The 26,625-nt window shown below is 38.6% G+C and overlaps 1 protein-coding gene across 9 annotated transcripts in view; it reads right to left on the bottom strand.

The window, feature by feature from the left end:
* The window catches only part of LOC129720725 (mushroom body large-type Kenyon cell-specific protein 1), a 487,807-nt gene that overhangs the window by 104,285 nt on the left and 356,897 nt on the right, over window positions 1–26,625 (bottom strand). For 8 of the 9 annotated variants that reach the window (XM_055672428.1, XM_055672439.1, XM_055672391.1 and 5 more), the window contains 5 exons: window positions 14,314–14,568; window positions 13,569–14,240; window positions 2,095–2,513; window positions 1,814–2,036; window positions 1,532–1,736 (listed from right to left, as the gene is read on the bottom strand). In XM_055672428.1, coding sequence (XP_055528403.1) covers window positions 1,532–1,736; window positions 1,814–2,036; window positions 2,095–2,513; window positions 13,569–14,240; window positions 14,314–14,568 — 1,774 coding nt within the window. The remainder of the gene's footprint in view (window positions 1–1,531; window positions 1,737–1,813; window positions 2,037–2,094; window positions 2,514–13,568; window positions 14,241–14,313; window positions 14,569–26,625) is intronic. The other variant, XM_055672385.1, reaches the window with a different exon arrangement.

The raw sequence follows: 26,625 nt of genomic DNA, 5'->3' as shown, positions 1-26,625 counted from the left end.
AAACAAACTGCACTTTCAATAACAATAACTGCGCGAAAATCACGGTTTTCTGGATTCCCCAAAAAATTCAACATAAAATAGTATTTTTTTACAAAGGATATTTTTTAAATTTTGAAGATAGCATTGTTTTAATCATCAGTATCCACAATGATTATCATGCGTCTTCATTAAAAGAAGCATCCTCAATACGGTATAATAATACAAACCGCATTTTGCCGTTATAGAGAATCATTAGACCACATCATTCGATATGATGTTTTCATTGAGTTTTATTCTAAAGGAGCCGCATGGTGGTCATAATGGTCATTAGAGATAAAAAAAAATGCTATATCCAAAACAAAATAAAACATTACTCCGTTAGAATTTGATATTTCATGTAGAGTTTTTTAAGGAATCCAGAATAATATCAAACGACAGGATCGCTTGGTCGCGAACCCACTAAAATAGCAAAATACTGATCCTATCAAGAATTTCGATTAGTTATTGTTATTTGAAGTACATTTTGGTACTTTTATTTGTTATTTTCTACTTATGACTGAATCAAACTCCACTCCAAACTAAACCGAACAATTGGAGTCGCCATGTTGTAGTACAACATTTGCTACCAACAGGATTAGCTTGGATATAATATGAATTCGATTGCGAGGGTGATATGCAGCCAGGCGCTTCTTTTAATTGCTCTCATATTATCGAGCCAACCTTATTTCGTCAGTCTTGTAATCATCAGGAGAAGGCCAATTGCGATTTATTATTGCACGATAGCGCGGCTGAAGGGCTACCGATAGGATGTAGAAGGTGCTTAAATTACTAATTAAAAATTTATACATCGATAACAAGACTACAGTTCACCACTCCACCAGCTTACTTACTACGCAGACCGTGAAAGCTCCTGGCGGGAAAGTTAGCTCTACAAGAAAAAGACATACAGCATTGAACTGTACATACATTTTTCCGGAGGGATAGAAAATCAAAAGAAAGAAGAGGTAAAATCACAATCAATCAATCGATAAGTTTTGCTCAAAGGAACATATTTCTGATGAGTTCCAAGGCGGCTAGGAGGACTCTTTGTTTGATTTCTCTCATTACCTTTTCTGAAGATGAAACGCAACCCTAGAGAAGGAGGAGGAGGACGACGAGGAGGAGGAGGACGAGGAGGAAAGAAAAACAATGAAAAGTTCTGTGTTTTTCATTATTTCCCTTTCGAGTGCGCGCTGGCCGGGAGGCGGCACGGCAGTAGGTTACAGTAATGGGAGGAGTCGAGTTTAACCTATCGAATTTCATTGCAAGTGACGGTGGTGAAAAAAAAATTCAATTATCGAACACAAGTTGAAAAAGATGACACCCTACATTGCCTGACTTATCTGTGCTTTGGCATCGTCGTCGTAGTTTGTCGATTGATTATGGGGCTTCCTGATTCACCCAACGATACCCGGGGCCGGTTTGCCGGTTGTCGCCTGTTCGAGGTTAATTAAACCCAGTTCGGTTCGGTTCGGATCGTTATCTCAAAGAAAATGGGAAAATTGCCACTTACTTGTAGATATGCTTCGGATCCATCATGCTCATCATCAGCCCGGCATTCAGACCGGATGTGCCCGGTTTAGCGCTCAAATCCAGTGGCTGTTCACCGCCGGGTCCCAAAACGGTACCTTCACCTTTTTCCGCCGCTGAACCAACGCCGGCCGTCTCCGTACTGCCCGATGGGGATAGCTGCTGTTGCAGCTGGGAGTACCAAAGAGCTGCACGTGGAGGGAAGGAAAATATTCCTTAATTGATAGGAAATGTACGCGGGATGAAATGGAGGGGTGAAACTTACGATTGTAGAGCTGTGCCAGACCCGGTTGAATGCCCTGAAGTGAAGCGACGGCCGCAAACTGGGCCGCCATCGATTGCAGCGAGGTCATCGTTGGGGGCACACCGCTGGCGCTTCGCAGCAGTGCTGCCAGCGATTTCGTCGAGGCAGAGCCCGGCCGTCCCACCACGGCACGAAGGTCCGGTTCACTGCTGTCGCTCGAATCGCTGTCGCTGTCATTTAACACCTGGTGGGAGCGGGTTTTTAAACAATGGCTCTTTCTTGAACAAAAAAGGAACACTCACCCCGTGATTTAGGTCCAGTTCGGTTTTCGGCAGGACGTTCGATCCTCCGGCGCCGACGCCGGATTCCGGCACCAGTTCGCCGGCTTCGTTCACCGTAAGCAGTTTACCGTCGACACAGAAGTAACACTTGTCTTGTGGTTTCCAGTCTACCGGCGACGGAGGCTGCGATCGCGGAAGCTTCGAACTACCGCCGTCGCCTCCAGCGTCTGTTGTACTTTCTTCATCGGCCGCCGCTGGCAGAACTGAGCGACCACCGTTGTCGCCTAGGTTACCGCTTGAAATATTATTATTGTTGTTGTTGTTTGTTGCACTGTTGTTGTTGTTGATGATGATTTTACTGCTTAGTAAATTGTTACAATGTTCCTGCTTGATAAGTTTATTCTGCTCCGCAGTGGCTGGTGAATTGTTTTGATTTTCTGCTGTGATGTGCGAGTAAAAATAAAGGGAGGAGAACAAGCAAATATTAGTTTACTGGGCGCTGCTTTTTTGTTGTTTTTGCTAAACCTAGAAGGGCGCCAATTATTATCTACCAAAAATTTTTTTTGACAACGTTAATCATTTTTGATTTGAATGAATCTTTGCACACGTGCAAACTGAGTATTTTCCCTAGGTGGAGAATTTTTTTTACACCCAACAAGAATAATTTTCTAATGGGGCGCATGTATCTCGTCAGTAGCTTTACTCAAAGCATTGTAGCTCTGAAACTAGGTTTAGTTGTACAAAAATCTGGCTGCAAATATACTATAAGAAAAAGAAAGAGTTTAATTTTTCAAAGTTTTTTTTAAGAAACTTGCAGTTATTACGCAACTTTCTCAATCTAATTTCAACATTTTTCAAAATATTTGTATTCTAATGATTTTTAAAGATTTACTCAGTCACAGTCAATCGAGAAACTCTTGGTAATTTATATTCTAAATGCATCGGTTTTAAAGTTATTTTGAATTTAACTTTGAAAAAATTTTAATATTTAGAAAAAAAACACGTTTTTCTTAATTTTCCGTGGTCTTCCAGCCAAAACCTTAAGTTCATTAAAATGTATGATTGATATTTCACAAAAGGGTTAAATTGTTTCAAATGATATTTTCTTATATTAAATTGTAGAATTAAATGTAGCCTTCAAAATAAGGCTAAAAATGGCTTTTATTTTGCCCCAAAAAGAACGGCAAACAAATAAAAACATCGATACCTTTGGGCAAAATTGGGATATTCACGATTTAAGCATTGTAAAATAATTGTCTGTAAAAGCTTAGAAAGTCATCCGAAAAGAGTTTTAATGCGAAAATCGAATTACGTAAGCTATTGTTATTGTCAAAGATAGAAAAAAGTTTTTTTTACAAAGTTAAAATTAACGGCCCTACAACATTGAAGGACAAATTCATTCTATAGTTAGACTTATGATTTGATTCCCCTAATTTTTTGATAACACTAAAATAAGCCCTTCATCAAATGCAACAACTTTGCACAGGAAAATTTTTCTCTAAAATGTTACTATCTCTGAAATGTTACTATACTAACTCTAGATCCGAATTTCCCCTTTAAGTTCGGTCGGGATTCGGAAATATTGGGAATCGAAATTGATGAAGTTGAGAAATTGGAAATTAAAAATAAAATGGATGAGGAAAACAGGAACAGGATATAGAGTAAAGAATTCAGAGATTCTAACCAAACAGGGAAATGAAACAGAGGAATGGAATAAACTAAAGAAGGTGTAATTGTAAAGAAAAATATGAAAAATATTACGAACAAAAAATGAAAGTAAGAAACACAAAAAGAAACATATAAACCCAAACGGAAAAGGGAAATATAACGTGGAAAAAAAATGAAGAGAGAGAGAAAATGAAGACGAAATAGAAAATGAGATAGAGGAGAAGGAAACGTAGTTTGGAAGGAGAATAAAACTGGGAAATTTGAAGAAAAGAATATGGTAAATGAGAAATGGGAATGAGAACCGGGAGAAAAAAAGGAACTGGGAGAGGAAAGGCTTGATTAGGAAAATGTACAAAGGGAATGAGAGAACAAAACATAAAATGAAATGAGGAAGGGAAACTGAGAAAAATGAGAAAGCAAGATGAAAACAGAAATTGAAAAAGGAAAATGAGAAAAATAACGCATATAAATGTTTATAAAAGTAAAAAGAACTGTGATGAAAGCAAATAGAAAATTTTCAATAAAAAGGTTATGAAAAAAAAAACGGAACATACCAAGTGATTAGAGAATGCGAAATGGCAATGACAAATCAAAATGGGAAGAAAGAATAAAACGGGAACTTGTGAAAGCAAAATAGAAACTAAAAAGAGTCCTGGGTGGAGAAAACAGGAATATGGTGTGGAAAAGACAAAACAGAAATGTGAACTGAACAGAGAAATAAACCAGGGAAATGGAAAAAAAATGAGTGAAGACAAATGTGGAGATAAAATGGAAAATAAAAATATGATAGACGGAGACGTGAAAGCCTTATAAAAACCAGAAGAAAAGGCAGATTGGATATAACATGAGAAAGAAGGAAAGGAGGGAAAAATAAAATAAAAAAATAAAAGAATAAAAAAGGTAACAATAGAAAAAGAGGAGAAGAGAAACGAAAATTGGATAAAAATAAAACACGGAAATTGGAAAAGAAGAGAAGAAACATGAAACTAAGCCAATAAGAGAAATTGGAATATAACATGGAACAAAATAGGAGAGAGAAAAGGAAGACGAAACAGAAAACGAGGTGGAGATGGAATGAATAGGAATCTGGAAGGTAAATAAAATTGGGAAATTGGAAGAATATAATGGAATTAAAAAAACTGGAAGGGAAAATTAACCAAAGAAAATGTAAAAAAAAACAAAAAATGAAATAAGAAATAAAAATGGAGATGGAAAATAGAAAAAACGGAGAAAGAAAAATGAAAACGGAAATGGGAAAAGCGAAATGAAATTATATAAAAGGAACTGCGAAATAAGAAAAATGTCAATTATCAATGAAAGAGTTATCGACAAAAAAAAAAACAAAGGATACCAAGTGATCAGGGAATGCGAAACGGCAATGACGAATCAAAATGGGAAAAAATGGAGCAGAAAAATGGAAACGAAAGAACTGGGTGAAGAAAATGGATAACGACGTGGAAAAGACAAAACAGAAATGGAAACTTAACAGAGAAATAAAACAACTAAATGTTGAAAAAAGAAATGAGTGAAGATAAATGTAAAAAAAATAAGAAAAAATAAAAAGGAAAATGAAAAATATGATAACCGGAAAGGAGAAAAAAGGGAAGAAACCAGAAATAGAAGGCAAATTGGAAATAACACGAGAAGTAACATGAGATGGAAAAGAAAAAATAAAATTAAAGAAATTAGGAATAAAATAAATAAAAAAAGAATAAAATCAAAATAAAAGAAGAGGAGAAAGGAAATAAAACAGGGAAATTGGAAAAGAAGAGAATTGTAAATAGGAAATGGGAACAGAAATAAAAAGTAAAACAAGGAAACCGAAAGAGGAAGGCTATTTATAACAAAAAATGAACAAAGAAAACAAGAAACAACACGAAAATAAGATTAAAAAAGGAAAGGAGAAAGGAAATGCAAATGCACATTAATAAGAAAAAATTGTGACGGGAAATAAGCAAATCTAAGATCAACAAGAAAAAGGGCAATCGAAAAAAACGGAAGATACCAAGAAATCGGGAAATGGCCACGGCAATGAAAATGAAAGCGAAAACGGAACATGAAATTCAGAGAATGAAAAAATGAAAGAAAAATCAAGAAAATGCAAAATGAAAGGGAAACGGAACAGGAAATTAAGAAAAACCAGAAACGAAAAAAATAGAACGGATGAAAAAAATGAGAAAACAGTATAGAAAAAAGAAACCGGAACTGGACGGAAAAATGAAAAAGAAAAATAGGGAAAAAGAATGTTAAATGTTGAAAAGAGTAAAAAAAAAAATTAAAAAATGAAAGGATAATATAACAAAGAAATGATAAAAGAGACAGAAAAAGGTGAAGTCAGAAGCGAAAGGAAAATCGGAATATAACATGGAAAACGAATAGGAAAGACAAGAAAAAGAAATAGAAAATGAAGAAGACGAGGGATGGAACGGAAATAGGATAGAAAAATAAGAGAGGGAAATTGGAAGAAAAGAGATTGATAAATGAGAAATTGGTATGGAAATTGGACGCACAAAACGAACTGGGAGAGGAAAGGCAAAGGAATTGGCAAGGGAACTTAAAATATATAAAACTGGAAAGAGGAAAATGAAAAATGAACATGGTAACGGGAAATGAGTAACAGAAGAAAGGAAATAAAGAAAGAGAAGGAAATATGAGAAAGGAAATCAAGAAAGAGAAATGATGAAAGGAAATGGGAACATATATTATAGACAAACTGAAAAAGAGAGAAAAAATAAAAGAAGACAAAACAAATATAGAACGGTAATAAGTATTTCTTGTTTCCTTTGCTTATTTTCCTTTTTTAGTCTCCTTCTGGAATGAGAAACAATTCTCATTTTTCTTCACCATTTCCATTGCCCATTTTCCTTTTTCAATACACTTACTTGCTTCCCTCACCTGTATTCTATACTATTTTCTATTTCCGTTGTTCATTTTCCTTTCCCTCCTTACATTCTCTCTTCTTTATTAACGCTTTCCGTATATCTTTCTAAATTCCTTTTCCAATATGCTATTCTTGTTTTTGAATTGTAGATCACTTCCTTATTTCCCTCTCAAATACGAAAATATTGACAATCGAAAGTAAAGCAGTTGAGAATTAAGATATGCGAAATGGCAATGAAAAAGCAAACTGGGAGGGGAAACTGGAACAGAAATTTGACAGATGAAATAGAAACGAAAAAGAACGGTACGAGAGGAGAAAATGCGAAAGCAATATAAAAAAGAGAAATCATAAATGGGAACTGAATAGAGAAATGAAACAGGGAAATAGGAAACGATGACAAAAGAATAAAAGCAAAAAAATGTAAAAAAAAAGAAGAAACGAAGAACAGTTACGAAAAATGAAAGCTCTTGCGAGTAAGAAATATATGAAGCCAGAAAGAAGAGAAATTGAAATTCAGCATGGAAAAGAAGAGTGGGTTTAAGAAAAAAAAACTTAAATAGAAAATGAAGAAGAGGAGGGAGGAAACTAAAACTTGATAGAAAACAAAAACCGTGAAATTGGGAAAAAGGGAATTTTTAACGTGAAATAGAAATTGAAATCGGGAGATAGTATTGTTCAAGAAAAATGAACATGCGAAGGAAAAAAGCAAACTGACAAAGGGAAATGGAAGTAGAAAATTGTAACGAGAAATGAGAAAGAGAAATGGGGAAGGCAAATGGGGAAAGGAAATGAATAAATAGAAAAGGAAATCGCAAAAGATAGTTGAGAAATAAAACTGAGAATGTAAAATGAAAAATGAATATGGGAATATATGTATAAAAGAAACATATTGGAATGGAATGGAAAAGAGACAAAAAAAAAAAAAGAAAACGATCAAGAAAAAAAATCCTTGTTTCCTTTACACACTGTTTTTTTTTTAAATTTTCTTTTGTCATTTACTTTACTTTTTACTTTTTTTGGCTAACGGACCGTTCACCGGTCTAGGGCCGAACGAATTAGAGATGTCCAGCTTCTTCTGTCTTGGGTCGTTCTACAGTCTCCCCGTACACCAGCAGATCGTACATCTTCTTCCACCGCGCACATCCACCGCGTGCGAGGCCTACCACGGAGTCGACGGCCTCTTTCTGGTTCTCTACTGAAGATAGTTTTGGCGGCTCTCTCGTCAGGCATCCTGGCTACGTGTCCAGTCCACTGAAGCCTGCCCCGCTGTATTACCTTCACTATATCAGCATGTTTGTATACCTGGTACAACTCGTGATTCATGCGTCTGCGCCACACTCCACCTTCCAATCGTCGATCAGCTTCCTTCAGCGTCCATGCTTCATGTCCGTAAAGGGCCACCGGGAGTATCAGCGTCCTATACAGCGCTGGTTTTGTGCGAGTTTGCAAACTACGGAACCTTAGCTGGTTACGCAGTCCGTAGAAAGCCCTGTTCGCAGCTGCAACTCGTCGTTTCACTTCACGGCTCATATCGTTGTCACATGTCACAAGCGTACCAAGATAAACGAACTCGTCAACCACTTCAAATCGTTCCCCATCTATCTCCACCTCAGCACCAACACCACGAGGACTCCCACGCTCTCTGCCAGCTACCATGTACTTCGTTTCGGCAGAGTTAATGACAAGTCCCAATCTCGCTGCTTCTCTCTTAAAAGGTACGAAAGCCTCCTCCACGGCCTTACGGTTGATACCGATGATATCGACGTCGTCCGCAAAACCAAGAAGCATGTGAGATTTCGTGATGATCGTACCGTTTCTTTCGACGTTTGCTCTTCGTACTGCACCCTCAAGAGCGATGTTAAACAGTAGGTTGGAGAGCGCATCCCCCTGCTTCAGTCCATCCAACGTTACGAACGCGGCTGATGTCTCGCCAGCTATCCGCACGCACGATTTGGATCCCTCCAGTGTCATACGACTCAGCTTTATTAGTTTCGTAGGGAAACCGTGTTCCAGCATGATCTGCCTCAGCTCATTTCTTTTCACTGAGTCGTATGACGCCCTGAAGTCCACAAACAGATGGTGAGTCAATAAGTTGTACTCCCGGAACTTATCGAGGGTCTGTCGCAGGGTGAAAATTTGATCCGTCGTGGAACGCCCTTGTCGAAAACCAGCCTGGTATTCGCCAACAAAGGATTCCGTTAGCGGTCTCAATCTGAAGAACAGGATACGGGAGAGCACTTTATATGCGGAGTTGAGCAACGTTACCCCTCGATAGTTGCCACAATCCAATCGATGGCCCTTCTTATAGATAGGGCATATGAGGCCTTCCAACCAGTCGTTCGGCATTTGTTCGTCCGCCCAGATTTTTAGTATTATCTGGTGGATCGCATAGTACAGCTTCCCGCTTTTAGAAGTTCGGCCGGGATACCGTCCTTCCCAGCGGCCTTGCCGTTTTTCAGCTCACTAATCGCCTTTTTCACCTCCTCCTGTGTCGTTGGCTCCACAGCTTGTTCGTCACTCATAATCGTCATCCTGTTCCTGCTCTGCTCATCCGGCTCCTCACCGTTCAATAGTGCCTGAAAATGCTCCTTCCACCTGGCTGCAACCGTCGGTTTATCAGTAAGCAAGCTGCCGTCCTTGTCATTACACATGAACGGCACAGGGAAATTCCTGCTTCTGACTCTGTTGACAGCTCTATAGAATCTCCGCATGTCGTTTTCAGCATAGCTGTCCTCTGCGCTGGCGAGCACCTGCCCCTCGTACTCGCGCTTCTTCCGACGGTGAGTTCTATTTTCTGTTCTGTTCTGTTCTGACGCGTAGCCGCAGTGAGCATGCGGCTCCTGGCACGGTTCTTCTCATCTGTCGCTCTCTGGCACTCAGCATCGAACCAGCCGTTAGGCTGTCTTCCACGCGTCGTACCTACCACCTCTCTTGCAGTCGTTTCGATGGCGCCGTGAACACTGCTCCACAGCCCCTTTATGTCTTCTACTCCTTCCTCCTGCTGTTCTGCGATCCGTTGATCCAGCTCTCTGGCGTATTTTGCTGCCACGCCATCAGCTTTCAACCGCTGAATGTTGAAACGCATCGTCCTCTCTGTGCGAGATTTCAGCACGTTCGACAATCGTGCGCGGATCTTACAAATGACGAGATAATGGTCAGAGTCAATGTTTGGTCCCCGAAAAGACCTAACATCAGTAACATCCGAAAAGTGCCGACCGTCAATCAGTGCGTGAACGATCTGGGAGCAGGCTTCTCCATTTGGATGCCTCCAGGTGTGTTTCCGAATATTCAAACGTGGAAAATAGGAGCTACATATGGCCATTCCTCTGGCCGCGGCAAAGTTTATCAGCCTCAGGCCGTTTTCATTGGTTGACGAGTATAGGCTATGCCTTCCAATGACCGGACGGAAGAATTCATCCCTCCCAACCTGTGCGTTTGCGTCTCCGATGACGACTTTTACGTCGTGTTTTGGGCACTCGTCATAGATTCGCTCAAGCTTGTCATAGAACTCATCTTTGACTTCATCGGATTTGTCGTTTGTCGGTGCGTAGGTGTTGATTAAACTGTAGTTGAAGAACTTGCCCTTAATCCTCAACACGCATATACGGTCATCTAAGGGCCTCCACCGGATGACTCTTGTTTTCTTGAAAGAAGTGCGTGCAATAGGGTCTACTGCACGGAATTCCCTTTCTCCGAAATTTGGCCACCGAACCTCCTGAATCGCTGCGATTTCGACTCCCTGCCGCTGTAGTTCTCGAGCAAGCAAGCCAGCCCGCGCCGGTTCATTGAGAGATCGGACGTTCCAAGTACCCAATTTCCAATCGTTTACCTTAATCTTTTTCCGTGTTCGTAGCCTAGGTCTTTGCCGATTGATCCGTTCCGTATTTCTAAATTCGTTGTTCGGAAGGTTTCGGTATGCTACCTTACCAGGGTCGCGATAACTCTTTTGTCATTTACATCGTCTAATTTCCTTTCTAAATTCGCTTTCCCGCTCCCTTCTTCCATTTTTTTGAAACTTTTCTCATTTCTGTTATCGTTTTTTTTTTCTTTAGTACTACATTCTCTCTTCTTTATGCATTTTTCAATTCATCCTCCACCAATCTTATTTTATATCTTTTGTTCATCTCCCTTTTGCATACCTTTTTCCGCTTTCCGCACTACTTTACTCATTAATAAAATAATAAAAGTTGAATATTGGACAAGAAAATATGAAGGATACTCAAAGCAAGGGAATGGAAAAGGGCAAAGGGAAAGCGATATGGAAAAGGAAATTGAATAAGGAAAATGACAAATTGGTAAGAAAAATTAGAGAGAAAGGCTAGTAAATTATTTGATAAAGGAAAATGAACAAAAGAAAAACAGAGAAAACGGAAATATTTTTTTTTTCATTTTCACACAAATATTTTTTTATTAAATATAAATTAAAAAGAGAAATGCGGGAGTTGATTAGTGACAAATAAAATGAAAAAAGGAACTGCTATAAGGTAATTGGATAAATATGAAATAATAATGGGCAAAGGAACTGTGACAACGCGTAAAAAAAAGAAAATGAAAAGAAGTATAAGAAATGGAGGAGAAGAATGAGAATGAGACAAGTATTGACAAAAATAAGGAAGGTATCGTGAAAAGTAAAATGAAAAAGAAAAATAGAAAAAAAACTGGAAACGATAAATGACCAAATAGAAAATAGGAATGAGAAACAGAAAGTGAAACTGTCAGAAAGAAGAAATGATCAAAACAAGTAGGAAATAAAAGTTTGGAAAGCGAAATGGGATAGAGCAACGGAAAAATGTTGAAGCATCGACAGGAGAATGAAAAACAAAGGAAATTGAATAAGCAAATAGAAAATGCGGGAGAGTAGCGAGTAAGTGAATTGATAAAGAAAACCTATCAAAGGATATGAAACTAATAAAAAGAATGCGTTTGAAAAAGAAAAATACTAATGGAAATAAGATATGGGATACGTAAAAAATAGGATTTTGTAAAGATTAAGAAAGGTGGTGTAAATATGAAAACAGGAACGGAAAAGTGGAATAGTAAAGTGAAACGAGAAGTGAAAGCGCAGGAAGAACCAAAAAAAAAGAAAGCAACAATAAATAAGCGAAGAGAAACGAGAATAGAAACAGGAATTTGAACGGTAATAGGAAAGAATTAGAAAAGGAAAAGAAAACTGTTGAGGAGAAATGGACATTAGAAAGAGAAATGGGAGAGGAAAGTTAGAATGAAGAATCATAGAAACATTTATAAAGAAATAGGCGAAGAGAAATGGGAAAGAAAAGTTAGAATGTAGGATGTAGAAAAATGAATAATGAAAAAGGCAAAGATAAATGCACTAAAATGAGAAATAGGCAGGAGAAATTTGAGCCGGAATTGAAAAAGGTAATATAAAGCAAAATGAGAAAAAGAAACATAAAAACTGAACACCAAAAAAAATTAGCATAGATATAAGAAAAAGGAATTGGAAAATGCAAATTTGGGTAGAACTCTGAAGACAGGAAGAAAGAAAAGAAAGTGGGCAAGTAGAGAAGGAAAGTGTAAGAAAACTGAGAATATATAAACAGTACACGTGAGAGAAAAACTAATTGCAAAGGGAAATAAGATTGGAAAAAATGAATGGGATAATGGAAAAAGGTGCTGTGGGTATGAAAAAATGAACGTAAAAGAGGAATAACAAAGTAAAATCAAAAAAGACAATGGGAAGTAGGACAAAAATAAGGAGAGTGGCAGAAAGAACCAAGAATAGAAACTAAAAAGGAAAATAGGCAAAGTAAAATTCGACTAAGAAACGAAAAATGACACTATAAAAAGAAAGAAAAGAACAAATTAAATGGGGAATGAAATTAGCAAGTGGAATAAGATGGAGTAATAAAAAAAAAATTTGGAAGATGAAAGAGAGGAGTAATGTAGACAAGGGGAGATCGACAAGAGCGAAACGGATATTAATATTAGAAACGGAAGAAGGAAATGGTAAAGGATAATGGTAAATGAAAACAGAAAAACGAAATGGGAAACACATGACATGAAAAATTAGGATGTTGTATGGGGGAAAACGAAAAGATAAAGGTAAATACAAAATGAATGAAATGGGGAATAGGAAAGTCAATGTGAGAGGAAACCGTAAAAGGTAACTGAATTAAGGAAATAAAATGGAAAGAAAAATGAGACAAACAAAAAAAACATGAGCATGAAAATAAGCAAAAGGCAATGGAAAACACAAATTTGGGAAGAAAAATAGGAAAGCAAAATGCAAAAAGAAAATGTGCAAGGGGAGTAGAAACAGGCAAATTGGAAAAGTAAATAAGATACAAAAATAGAAAATGTAGACGAAAAAAATGAGAATTAGAAATGAGTATGTAAAAAGATAGAAAGAAAAGAAAAACGAACCGGGGAATAAAACTAGATATGAAAACAAAAAAAGGAGAAAAATAATTAAGGAACAATACAAGCATATTAGTTTCGAGTAAAATTTAGAAAAAGAAGTAAAATGTTGAAAAAAAAAGAACTTTTGCAATAATAAACGAAAAATTATTGAATACAGTTCCAGGAGCAATGAAAAGGCAGTGAAAATTGTGGATAAAGTACAGATAAAAATGAAATGATTAAAAAGAAGCAAAAAAAGGTTCTAATAACAAAAAAGAAGCATAAGTGAGAAAAATGCTACTATTAGGAAAATATAATTGATTGAATTTTTGTTCAATTCATTCAGCTGCTTCTTCAAAAAAGCGTTGAAAAAAAATGACATTCCGACATTTGGTAAATTTTTTTCTTTACCATTCACGATAAAGACCATCCAAAAATGCATACTGAAAGTTCCACAATCGAATGAATAATAACTTCTTCCCATCTGCACAGACGTTGTTTTGTGTGTATCAGAAAACTTTTCCCATTATTCCAAGTAAGACCGGGAGCGAAGGGCACGGAAAAACTGACTGTGGTTCTGACTCACCTGTTGGTTCCAGTTTGATTGCTAGTTTGCCGGCTAGCAGCTCCTTCCGATCGTCAAGCTCGGCACCGGCGGCACCAGCACCGGCAGCAGACGGTGATAGTAGGGTCGCCGTAGTGGCCGTTGCCGTCGTGGTTGTCGAAGCCGTCGACGAAGCCGAGGACGACGATGCCGCCGACGATGACGACGAACAGGACAGGGCTGGCGAGGCAACGGAATTTACTATCTTGCCGTCGGCTGGCGTCCCGAGAAGACGCAAATCCTCTCGGGTGGCTGCGTCCTCACGCTGCTGGTGTTGTTGTTGTTGCTGCTCCTCTGGGTCCTCCTGTCGATCCAGATCGGATCTGGCTTTTTTCGCCTCCGCCAGCTGGGTCGGGTTTTGAAGGTGGGGGTGGTGATGATGATTGTTGTTGTTGTTGTTGAGTGTTACTGCCACCGGATGCTGGTGGGTAGCAGTAGCCGGAGGAGAAGGAGTGGCCACCGTTGCCGTTGGTTTCGTATCGTTCTCATTGAAATGATTCTTCCTGGTTGTCGCTACAGCAGCTGCTTCGGCTAGTAGGTGGTGATCTGCTTGTTGTTTGTCTGTCGCTGCTGCTGCGACTGCTACTTGTTGATTGTTGGTTGTTGCTAGTTTGGATTCTAGTTCTCCGTCTTGCTGACAGTGTCCGTTGCGTACTGTGAGTTTTTGAGAGAATAATATTTTTCAGAGAGGTATAAAAAAAAAAGAAGTAAATGATTGCCGACTTACCAATCGTGGCGGCGCCTTTTTGGTCTAGGAGATTTCCGCCGACCGCTGCCGCTACCAGTGCGGGGGTAAATGGAACAGTGTTGCTGGCAACACCGCTGGCCACGGCCGCTGCTGCACTGTTGAGCAGATCGTCGTCGTCCACGGCCACGGTGTTCGTGCTCGGATCCAGTAGGTTTAACTGTTGGCGCGTTAGGACGTCCTGATAGTGTTTCCATTTCCTGCGTCCCATCAATTCTTCAGCAACGCGTTCCAGTCCTATCGGTGCGAATCGGACAGAAGAAAAGAAAAACAAGATCTTTTAGTTTGCTTTCTTGCCAGTGGCCATTTCGTCAATAAATATAATTTCAATCCGAATTCTGTATTGACCTGCTTTTGCACAGTGTATATATGCGATTTTATATATACACATTTTATCGACTGCCGAACCGGATAAAGTTTGTCTTCTTAGGAACGATAGACAAAGTGTGTGTATGCGTGTGAGCAAGATAGAGAGAGAGAGAGAGAAGCTGACCGATAGTTCATTGGTTGCACAATCAAAAATTTACTTAAGATCCGTTCTAAGGGAAACACGGGAAGCTTTGACGGGCTGGGAGAGGTGTGAAAGAAGGGGCTTTTAAGTTCTTCTCATCGTTCAAGAAAGCTGCTGTTCGATGACCAACGAAAATTTCTCCAATCATGTTCAGGCTGGGTGAATCGACTGACAGGGCGTGGTGGCTGGAGGGGGTGGGGGATAAAATTTTAGAAACTTCCAGCCAGAACCGAAGCAGTTTTGCTTGCTGCACTTGTAGCTTGCATGGACAATATAGGCTTGCCTGTTTGAATGCATTTTAATAGAGTGTGTGCAGATTTTGTTATATCCCTGCTCTCTGCCATCCTTTTGCCTGCCATCTGCATCCTCAATCATTGATAACATACAGACCGTGTTGGGGTGAGACGAGAAGAGACCGGTATCAATATGGGGAATCATTTTTCGGTCTCTCAAGAATGTCGACTGTAAGAAACTCTAAGAACTGTTTGCAAGCTTTCGAGAATAAGAAGCCCATATGCCAAGTTGCAGCAGAAGGAGGAAGATTCCATTCTCTTAGCTTGCAATTTCGCATTTTGCATCTAGCCGGTTCGGTTCGAGTGGGTTGGCAATGCCAAAGGTCTTCGGATGCAGTACTTTTACCAGCTTTATCCAGGATACCGGTAAGAAGGTTGGGGCTGGGGACAGGGGGAAAGGGTGTTCGGATTTCTGGCTAACTGGTTGTATAAGACATAATTTAAGGCAAGCAGAAGCAGCTTTGGACAGACAGACAGGTCCGAGAGAGTGCGAGCATGCATAGTTTACAAGGAATAATTAGATTTTCCAAGCCAGGCTCCTTGTGGTTAGTGCGTGCACTCATGCATCTTATCCTCCCACATCTTTTCACCCGTTTCGTATTTCACTGAGCTATATAAGAAGCAATACTTCAAGAAGGAGGGGGAAGAAGAATCGTTCATTCATCGGCACAGACAGCACCGGAGCGAACGTCTTTTTAAAATCAAAATAATTGAAATTTCCAATCGAAGCGTCTTCCATTCTGGGATATATGTATATGGGGGAACATCTTTCTGGCCCCGAAGGGAGAATCTGATAATTGACGAAGACTCTCACACTACCTCGAGATGGCTGGTTAACTCTGCATCGTGTTCCACCGAAGGACAACCAGAAAAAGGGTAAGCCTGGCTGTAATAAATACCGATCATAACTCGATCATCAATCAATTCCCCTTCGCCGGCCGCCCACATTAGCTTACCCAAGTCGAATTTTCTACATCTTACAAAGCTATCGGGTCGTCTTGAAACTAATTGTAAGTTAGGAAACCAGTCCAGTCATCGGATAAATTTCCATTATTTTCGGATCGTTACGTTCAATCAAAACTACTGTAGTCCGGTTTCCGGGCGCTTGTTGTTTGTGTGGTCACTATTCTGGCCATTTTCTTGTCTTTCAATTGAAGTCATCATAAATTCCGTGCCAAATCGACAGAGGAGAGGGGAGCCACTTTTCATAATTTGTTTTTTTTTTTATTATACTATCCGACGTTTCGTCATTGATCAGTGACTTCTTCAGAGGCAACAACTAACGAACCGATCTCGGTGGACTTAAGGAAGCTTACGCAGCAGTTTTGTCAATTCTCGTGCCTATCACCAACGCACAAACCAATTAATTTCTTTTATGTTGATCAAATATCATCACTAGTAAAACCAATGTCTTATCCTTCTTATACAAACTACTCTCCATAACATTACCATCCACCTTCGCAGATTTGTAAGTTTTGTTTAAAATATTTGTATGCTAAAAAAAATATGCCACAGATTTTGTCATCACCACTACTAGAGAATTTGCCCCAAATCGCCACAATTATTGTTGACGATAAGCAACTTGACAAGGAACGAACATGTTATTTACTGTGTCACAGATAGAATAAATATCTCTGTTTGTTAACCAATTAAATACGTTAAAAGGCGCTAACCGTTAATAAATTCCCACAGTTTCCCCTGGAGATGTCATTGATCAGTCAGATATTAAAAGTCAGAGTCAGATATTAAAATATAAGTCATTCTACTGTTTTGAGGCTGCTAAGCCGAAAATACACTCAACGCACATAACATTCCAACAGTCGAAATCTCAAAAACAATTATTTTATCTAGACTAAGACTTTTTTTTCTCTCTGTTTGGACTCATCACTGCGACCAGAGACATTTGCTCATTTGTGATATTGCCCAGGTGTTTTCTGTATTCCGCACTTCATATTAGTGGCCAGTATCACTATTGAAATAAATGATACGCTTTTTTCATTTATATCCGTGCTTGTGTGTGAGATATTACCCTTCCGTTTCAAGCTTACTGCTCTACAATACCGAGCCTCTTTCTATCCTACCAATATCGCCAAATTATAATTCCCTGGAGTGAGACTTCACCTAACGTTCCGCTCTGGCCAGGTTTATTCTAAGAGGGACTTATTATGTCAAGTGGAAGGAGTCTTATCGAAACCTCGTTCCCCGTGCCAATATCGCCAATTACAATTCTCTGGAGAGGATAAATATTCCTATGATCAGTTTTACTATAAGAAGGACTTATTTTGTCAAGAGGAAGGAGTCTTATCGAAACCTCGTTCCTCCTACAACACCGCGTCACAATTACAATTCCCTGAAGAGGCATTCAGTGCTTTACCTCTGGTCAGATTTATTATAAGTAGAACTTTTCTTTTGTCGAGAGGAAGAAGTCTTATTGAACCTCGTTCCTCCAGCCAAGATTGTGCCATAATCACAATTCCCTGAAGAGAACTACTATACGTTACTCAGACCAGTTATGAGACCATTATAAGAGGGACTTATTTTTGTTAGGATGAAAGTCAGCAGGGATACTACAGAGTTCAGCTTGAAGGAAGGGTATGTAGTGGGGAGCCGGAGAATAAACCCCTGATTCTACTAAGATTCGAATCCACGACCACCCGCTTATCGGAGCGGACTCTGTAACCTTGCGGCTATGAAGCTCCCCACCGACTAACATTTGAAGAGGGCAGAAGTTTTTGCTTTTGTTTATAAATCGATGTACCAAAACAATGACATGAATTAGAAATATTTGACAAGGAATGGCTTTAAAAAAATAGTCTGCATTTCCATTCTAAACATATTGAAAACATTAATTTTGAAATCCAACACTACAAAAAATTGATTTTGAAAACAAACGAGTCTTATATTAAATCACTTAAGTTTTTTGGATAGATAATTTACTTGCCCCAAAATTTTCCTGGACATTGAAAAATGGGCAACTTCAAGCTGTCCGCGTGAAGCAAGGCCAAAAACCTTCGAAGACGCTGAATTGGAGGAAATGCTCGATGATGATCTATGCCTACCGCTGGAACTGCTCGCTTCGGTACTTCGGTGCTTCGGAAGTTACCTGCCAAACCATTCCCAAGCTATTAAATGCTTTGGAAATGAATAAAAAACAAGGAACTGGGGATCTTTATGACTTGAAGCCAAGGGACGTTTGATGCCATTTTTTCGCCAGTGAACAATTGTTTCAGCGGCAAAAAAAAAGAATTGACTTCATCGCGTGATGGAAACTGGATTCATTACAGAAACCAAAAAAAGAGCTGTTGAAACCGAACGACATCATCACTGGGAAACGTAATCGATTTCATCTGATGCTATTCAGTCAAACACTGCGCAAACAACGGCCACTATACCAGCAGAGGCACGAGAAAGTGATTCTACTGCATGACAACGCTCAGCCTCAAGTTGAGCGATTCCCGTTGAGACCGGCCCACTATTTACATGATGTTGAATAAGTAATGAAACTGCATTTGGTTGATCAAACTGGTTAACCCTCTTGCTCTAGCTCTTGAAATTCTTAGTAGCATCACACAAACCCACATATTATTGGAAAGGAAAAAGATAGGGACTTCTTTCGCAAATGTCGAAGTGGGTGGTCGTCATATTGTATTTAAACGCCATATTGGCTTATGTCAGAAAAACCACCTTCAATTTGTTGAAGGTCAAGTTCCGAATCGGAATGTAGCATGAAGGCCTTTGATTTTTTTCTCTTAAAAAGCCCTAAAAGTCGTTCAAAGACTATTTGAATATGAAAATTTAAATAAAAAACTTAATGCGAAAAATGTGTTTTAAATCCAATTCATTTATTTGCGAAGAAAGAGAAAACCTTTTTTCAACAGAGTTGCTTGAAATAAACGGAACTACGACATTGCCGAACAACTTTTTCTTCTATCTACAAAGATAAAAAAGTTCGATGGTTAATTTCATCGAAAATTTCAATCACCTCAATTTTGATATTTTTTCAATAGGCGCTTTATTGCATGTAACAACTTTGTAAAAGAAATTTTTTCTCTGAGGAGCTCTAGATCCAAATTCCCCCCTATCTTCGAATTCTGAACATAGCCACCATGCGTCTCCATTCTAAAAAGCTACTGCAATGCAAAAATATCAAACGATCCTGCATTTTAAACCTTCGATGGAGGCGCATGGTGGTTATGGTGAACATTCAAGAAGAAAAAGTTTTATCTCTAAAACAAAAGATCCACGAAACTTTGATATTTTATGTAAAATTCCCTGAGGAATGCTATAGAAATGAAACAATAGGGTCTTCAGAATTTCAAACCCTCCAAAACGGCAAATATCGGTATAGTTTTTTTCCCTTGATATGTCTATTACCTACCTTCATTTTGATGTCAAAAGATTGAAATTTGGTGGTCGTTTTAAAAGTTACAAATTTTTAAAAAAAGTGAAAAAAATTGTGCGAAAAGTTGATTTTCGGGCAACTTTATGTGTGTCAGAAAGTGTCACTCTGAGCCAAACAAGAAAAAAATTTAAAATTTTTCGTTGAAAAACCACCATAACGAATTTGAGTATAATCGGAGCATGACTTTTTTTTGTTTGCATGGAACAATTTGGGAATTGTGAAAGTGAATTATACAGAATTCGAAAATCTATGAATTTATTAAATTTAGAGAAACTATTAAAGTAAATATTCAATTAAAAATAATAGATCTTATCATACCTATGAATTTTATTCTAGAAAGAGCCAGAAGTGCCTGAAATCCTAAGATTTTTCAAATTCTGAAAATTGTAGGAATTTTTAAATCTCAGGTAATTTTGTAATTCCAAAAATCGTAATAGCACTTCGGGCTTCAAATCTTTGATTTTGAAGAATTCTCGTGAGCCCAGATTCTGGAAATTGAAATATATCTTGCACTCCCAGATTTTCAGGAACTCTCGGAATTTTTGAAGAATTCTTTGAATTCTTGCAAATCTATGAATTTGAGTGAATCTAGGAGCACTGGAAATATAACAAATCCAAAAACATTTAGATTCGAAATCGACCTGTAGTTACTGCTGGCGCCATCTATTGACAAACAGCGAGAACTTAGCTACGCATTTGGTATATGAAACCTGCTGTGGTTCAGGAAATACGTTATACATATCAAATTTTTTGTCAATTTACTGATTTACTATGTGTAATGTTATTTGTGTCGAATAGTAGTAGTTTTTTTTTCTATCAAGGTTGCTGTAGAGTTCTCCAAGTGCGTTTGTATTAGTGCGATGTTTACGATTTATTTTTTGTTAGCTGTAAGCATTTTTTGTCACCTGTGAGAACTGTCATCTGAAAGAGATCATAAAAAACTACCGAGTTTGATTCACACTCTCACAAATTTCAATATACAGTGTAAAGCGGGCCGTGTCGTAGTGTTTGTGTGTTTTCGCTTGGAGAACTCTATGATTTATTTTTCATACCAATTTGACGGTTGTTTTGAAATGTGTTTAATAGTAACATTTTCTTGTGTAATTGTGTGTCACAAAGTGTGCAACGATTTGTCATTGAAGAATCATCGTTAAAATCGCCCACTGCCTCCGATCTTTAGTTATTGGAACTTACAGTTCACCTCAAACAAAATTGCGCTTTCATCGATAGCCGAATAGCACACACATGCATCGCTTTCCTTTCTTATCCTATGGCTAACAATGTCTGTGTGTCTTTGTCCTTTCTTTCTATCACTCAAACCGTCTTCTTCGTTTCTCATCTTGCCGATAAACAACAAGAAGACAAAGACCTTCCAGATTAATACGGTCGAAGCGAGAGACAGCTTAAAATTTCCTCTTCCAGAAACGGGCCAAACGATCTTAGCTGGATATCTTGACTGGAGAGGAGAGGGTCGAATTTTATGAGCCTCATTCCAATCACATCTCAAAAACCTCCCTCCCTCAACCCTCAATCCCCAAACGTGCACCTTACACTTGCAGCTTCCTCTGACACCTCAGCAGACAATGAGTTTGGAAAATCGAATCCTTAATAATTTTCTTAAACTTGCCCCTCCGTCCGCTGTTTCCTCTCTGTGACGGAACCCAAAAGATGCACCTTTTCCAACATCCGTTCATGTTCTTCCTGGCGCACCAGATTCCCCTGCCAGCACTACACAGTGTAGATGCATCCGTTCTGTTCGGTTCCGTTCCGTTCCGTACCGACAGAAGGATGTGTTTTCTTTCCATAGGCTCAAGATTTTCACCTTTACCGATGCGCTTGCGGGGACCACCAGCCAAGCTCAGAGTTAGACACCTGCTCTCGATTCTTATCAGTGCAGAGAGTGCAGGTCGGAGTCGATACATTGTGAAGAAGAGGAAGGAAATTTGCACCAAGCAGCAGCGGTGGCGGAAACGGTAGCTGTTATTGTTTTTCCGACCGGCTTCCGAATTGCTTATATTTTCACTGCTTCAAAATCGTGTGCAGGTGGATAGCAGTGGGGCAGAGTGAGAAGTATGCTGTGAAAGAGACAGGGGGCATTACCGGCTTTTGATTATTTTTCGGCCAAGAAACAAGTGGATTCTGGTCGTTTGATGGCTTATAGCGAGGTACAGGGTGCTGAACTTTCACACGTCCCTTTCATACTTCATATGCTGATTTGGTTTTGGAATTTCCGATGGGGTATTTTATGTTCGATTTTCGTATAGATTTAACTGATTACGGGATTGCAATGTTTGGTAATCCGAGAATGCCACCCTGTGCTCTGGAAGGCAAACTCTTCCTTACAAGGTAATGTTGCTGAGGGTCTTGCTTAGCTTCATAAGCTCAGGTTCTAGCGAGAACTAATTGCCGGTAGCTTTATTCTCCAGAAGAAGCTTAAAATGTTGCAACCCGTGACTTGCTACTGGAAAGATGTTCGACAGGATCAGCAGTCCAGTAGGAGGTAACCTCCGTTTTAGAGAAAAATTTGGTTTTGGTTTGACAGTAATGAACTTCACCGTTAACCGTTCGCAGGGAGAACGTAAAATCGGTGGCAGAAAGACAAATTGCTATTACTAAAATTTAATTAAATTTTTGCCCAATTTGGTCCTTTTTTCATGTTTGGATCTCGAAAGCAATTATATCCTTCATAGTTGCCCTTCTTAGTTTGTTTATGTTTTGTTTGGCTGTTTTGGACATTCGCCTAAAAGATTCATCCTGAGGAATTGTTTGCTTCGAAGCTTATCAAATTACTGGCTTGTTACTAGTGCTCTGGAAAAACGGTCCTGATTTGATTCGTGTCACGGTTTGGTAACATTAACATTGTATTTTTTGACGTAGAATTATGTCTTACAACAACTTAAGGCAAAACGGTATGGAATCCACAAATGGTCGACTTCGAGCCACCACTTCGACCACTTCAAGAGCACAAGACTGGAGAACAGTGTAAGCGTCACCTGTGAAAATGCTACTTTATGTTTGCTACTGTAAAGCAAACATAAAATAGCGTTTTCACAGGGATCACAAAAAAAATTCGAAGTGGTGGCTCGAAGTCGGCCGTTTGTGGATTCCATACCGTTTCACCTTAATCAAACTAAACCACAAATAATGACTACTTTTTGTTGTTATTTTGGCCGCTCGAGTGTACAACGACACGCCCACCGGAGGTGTAACTCTCAGTAGTCGCGTATGAAAACTAGAAAATACAGATTTAATCTTCAGTGTCTTTCCTCTCAGTAGCAAGCCTAGCTGGGGTAAGTCGCAGGCGCAGCAGACGGCGATTTCAAATATATCGCAGCCTTTCATATAGACCAGCGGTTCTCAACCTGGGGTACGCGTACCCCTGGGGGTACTCGAAAGCCTTCAGGGGGTACGCGAAAGAAAAATCAGTAATGGCGGACAAAGCAATTTTTCTCTATAATACTTGTTTATTGTTCAATCTCGCTCTTAAAACATAACTGTAGCAATCAACACAACACAACATTATCTACACACTTAGAAAATTTCGCCGAATCTCAGAATCGTTTTTGCCGAGATTTGGACAGCCGAGTCCTCGGCAACCATCTCGGCTGAATATTTGACAGATGTCATTTTATGCCGAAAATCGCAGTACACATTTCACTGTGCTCTCGGCAAATCCAGCTGAGAGGCGGCAAACCAGTTTAACGCTTTTTCGGTTATATAAGCTGAATGTTTCAGCACAGTAAAGAGCCGTTTCTTTAGTGGAGTCCAACCGCAGGAATAATTTCGCTGAAAATCCGATAGTTTTCTTTCAAGAGATAAATTATACGCTCGATAATTTCTAGGAAGTAAATAAATTTATTGAGTTTTTAATGTTTGTCTTTTTATTGGTCGTCGTGCTCTACTGCAAAACATTTAGTCTGAAACTACGTCTAATGCTTTGCCTTAAAACTATTATAATAATATTGCATTTACACGATTTTAAACTACACTTTTTGGGGTACCAGCCACTTTTTACAAATCTGTACTACATTTCCTAGGCTGCCTGATTGTTGAAACCTGTAGCTTGGACAAATTTCTGCCAAATTTTTATCTGCTTCCTGTTTGTTCGCCAGCAACACGCACAAATTTGCACTAAAAAAATGGCGGCAAGTCGTTCATGAGAATGACAGTTGTGTTGCGGAAACACGGCAATGAGTAAAATTTGTGTCGAGATGTCAGTAATGTTATTGCTGAAATGTTGACCTCGGCATCAACAGTGTTCAACGATAAATTCGGCAAAATATAAAGACGAGCTTCGTCAAGCAAGTTTTTTTCGGCGAAGTTCCGGCAACCGGCATTTTTTTGCTGAAATATCGGTTGAATCCCGATTTGCCGAGTGAACTCGGATGTTTTTCAGTCGAGCTCGAGATGCAGTTTTAAGTGTGTACGAGTACTCTCTACCATTTTTCGAGAACATTCCGAGCCAGGGGGTACGATCGATATAAAAAAAATCGCTAAGGGATACGCGGACGGAAAAAGGTTGAGAACCGCTGATATAGACCAACACAGTAAGAGATCGCACACTGGTGGTTGAAGATTACCTTCCACAGCGCTAGTCCCGACGTGTCTGTAGTAATTCCAAATTTGTATGGAACCGCATGTAAAAACGTCCTAAAATCTCTGAACGTCGTTTGAATATAATAGTGGTCAACCCAGTGCACAATGCACAATGGTCTAGAATTCAAAGTTAGCGGAGAATTTAGATCAGAAGCTCAATGGCAATGCTTTAGATTAAAACCTTACTTCTACAAAGTTGATACATATGATAAGGCGCTTATTTCAAAAAATCATCAAAAAATAGGGTGACCGAAATTTTCGATGGAGTCAAGTATCTAACTTTTTTTATTTTCGCAGAAAGAAGAAAAAGTTGATCTATAATATTATAGATCCATAAATTTTAAGCAACTTTGTAGAGAAATGTTTTTCTATATCTTCGAAAACAATCAAGTTAGATTGAAAATATTTTTCGCTCTAACTTTTTTATTGAAATTTTCACATTGAAATTGTCCTTGAACGACTTCTAGGACTTCTAAAGAGAAACAATTCGCTATGCAGACATCGTGAACATCTCATTTTTAGTCAAATTTATTATTATTTTTCATTAAAGAATATGCCTTATTCATTTGTTTGTCGTTCTTTTTGGGCTAACATAAAAATTATCTCTTGGTCTCAATTTTAAGGGCGTGAAATTTTTGAAAATAGGTTATTTTTTATATTTGAGTGAATTTGATTTGAAAACATGACAGAAGTTGTAATAATTTTATCTATTTGCATTTTTTTCAGTATTTTCTTTTAAAACTAGAAGAAATACCTTTAATTCGATCCAAAAAAAAAAACGAAAATCGATCAACTGGTTCAAAAGTTATGAATTTTTGAAAATTAAATACATTTCAAATGGTCACCCTATTTCGAAACTGGTCTTCCAAAATGCTTCAATTGTGCTTAAAAATGCATGGATGGATCTTTTTCAAAAATAATCAAACCCGTATTTTTTCGTTGGGTCGTTAGGGCGACCAGCTCCATAACTGGGTAACCATAAAACCGGCTTTATTCGATGTTTTTTACTATTTTCAAAAGTTCATAATTTTTGAACCAGTTCATCGATTTTTGATCTTTTTGGATCAATATAAAGGTATTTTTTTCTAGTTGTCGATACATATCGTGATAAATCTAACGAGTACGCAATATATACCTCCTTTTACCTTCGTAATGACTTAACTTCGCGCGCAACTTTGTTCGATTCGTCACTTACCATGGTGACCGAACCCTACCTTTCTGTCACAGTCATGGAGATGCAGAGGTAAACTCGGTCTCCGTAAACAACGACTGTGATACCTCCTTCCTTACAATCTCCTTCTTTGCCCTAACGATCGTAAGAACGTGGCCGGCGCCGTTATGGATCTATATAAAGCGGAACCAACTGAATTGTTGTACATTGTAGATGGTAAACCAATCCCAAGCTGCCATATACGTGGTTCCCTGTGCAACTTCACTAGCTCAGATCTATCACAGAAGAGAAACTATGAAATGTACGGTCATCAGGCTCAAACTTAACCCTCTAGTGCCCAGTGCCGTCCTTAGACGGTCTTCAGTTGAGCCTTTAAAAAGCTTCAATAAAAACTAAAAAAATGTTTATAAAACTTCATAGTGATTTTTTCAGAGTCCGTCCAAAAATTAATTTGGGCACTAGAGGGTTAATATTGCTGTCGAGCTCTAGATCCAAGTTTAGCCTTATATTCGGTTTCTAGGCCATTGAATATATTTATTTAATATATATTTTGAATTTTCAATATTTACACCAGAAAAATGTGATCTTTTCAAAATCGGTCTATCTTGGCCTGAATTGCCGAAAAACGTGATTGAAATGAGTTCGATATCTTGTTCCGTTTTTTGTGTAATGGAGGAAAGCAACCCGCGTAAAAGGACCACCCACGCTATTTTGAAACTTCAAATAATAGATTTCGGGGCGCTAAAAAGTGTTATTGGTATTATTATATTAATCGCACATAGCAAGTCTGTTAATTTTCTGGTCATTGCGAATGATTGACGCAGGTTGATTCTCGTTTTATTTTTGTTTCTTGCAGCATTTTTTACACCTTGACTAACAGCGATTTTCCCGAATTCGTTGCATAAAATGGTTGGTTTAATCCGTGTTACACATTACTTGATGGCATAACCACAGATTGCTTATTGACATAACTCAAACCAGCTCGATAATCAAGATATGATCGTATTTAGTGAGAAAAAAATCTATTAGGTTCTGAATAAAAAAAAATCCTTTGAGTAAACTAGCAGTCGATAAAAAGTATAGTGTATATAATTAACGAAAAACGCAGTGCGTCCCCTTTTTTACATTTCTTCATTCCATCACCTACGCCCACTGTTTTCAAAGCTGCAAAAACGCGATCGAAATTATTTTGACTCAAAAAACAATTGATTTCAGAGCCGTGGTGCCTTCAGCAAAGTTCTTCAATTTTGAGAAGTGACAATCTTGTGATTGATCCACCTGAAATTGAGAAACGAATTTTACTTTTTTCAATTCTGCATAT

This window comes from Wyeomyia smithii, chromosome 1 (assembly GCF_029784165.1).
Source record: "Wyeomyia smithii strain HCP4-BCI-WySm-NY-G18 chromosome 1, ASM2978416v1, whole genome shotgun sequence".
Lineage (NCBI taxonomy): Eukaryota > Metazoa > Arthropoda > Insecta > Diptera > Culicidae > Wyeomyia > Wyeomyia smithii.
Note: the sequence above shows the minus strand (reverse complement) of the source record. Positions and strands in the feature narration are given on the sequence as shown.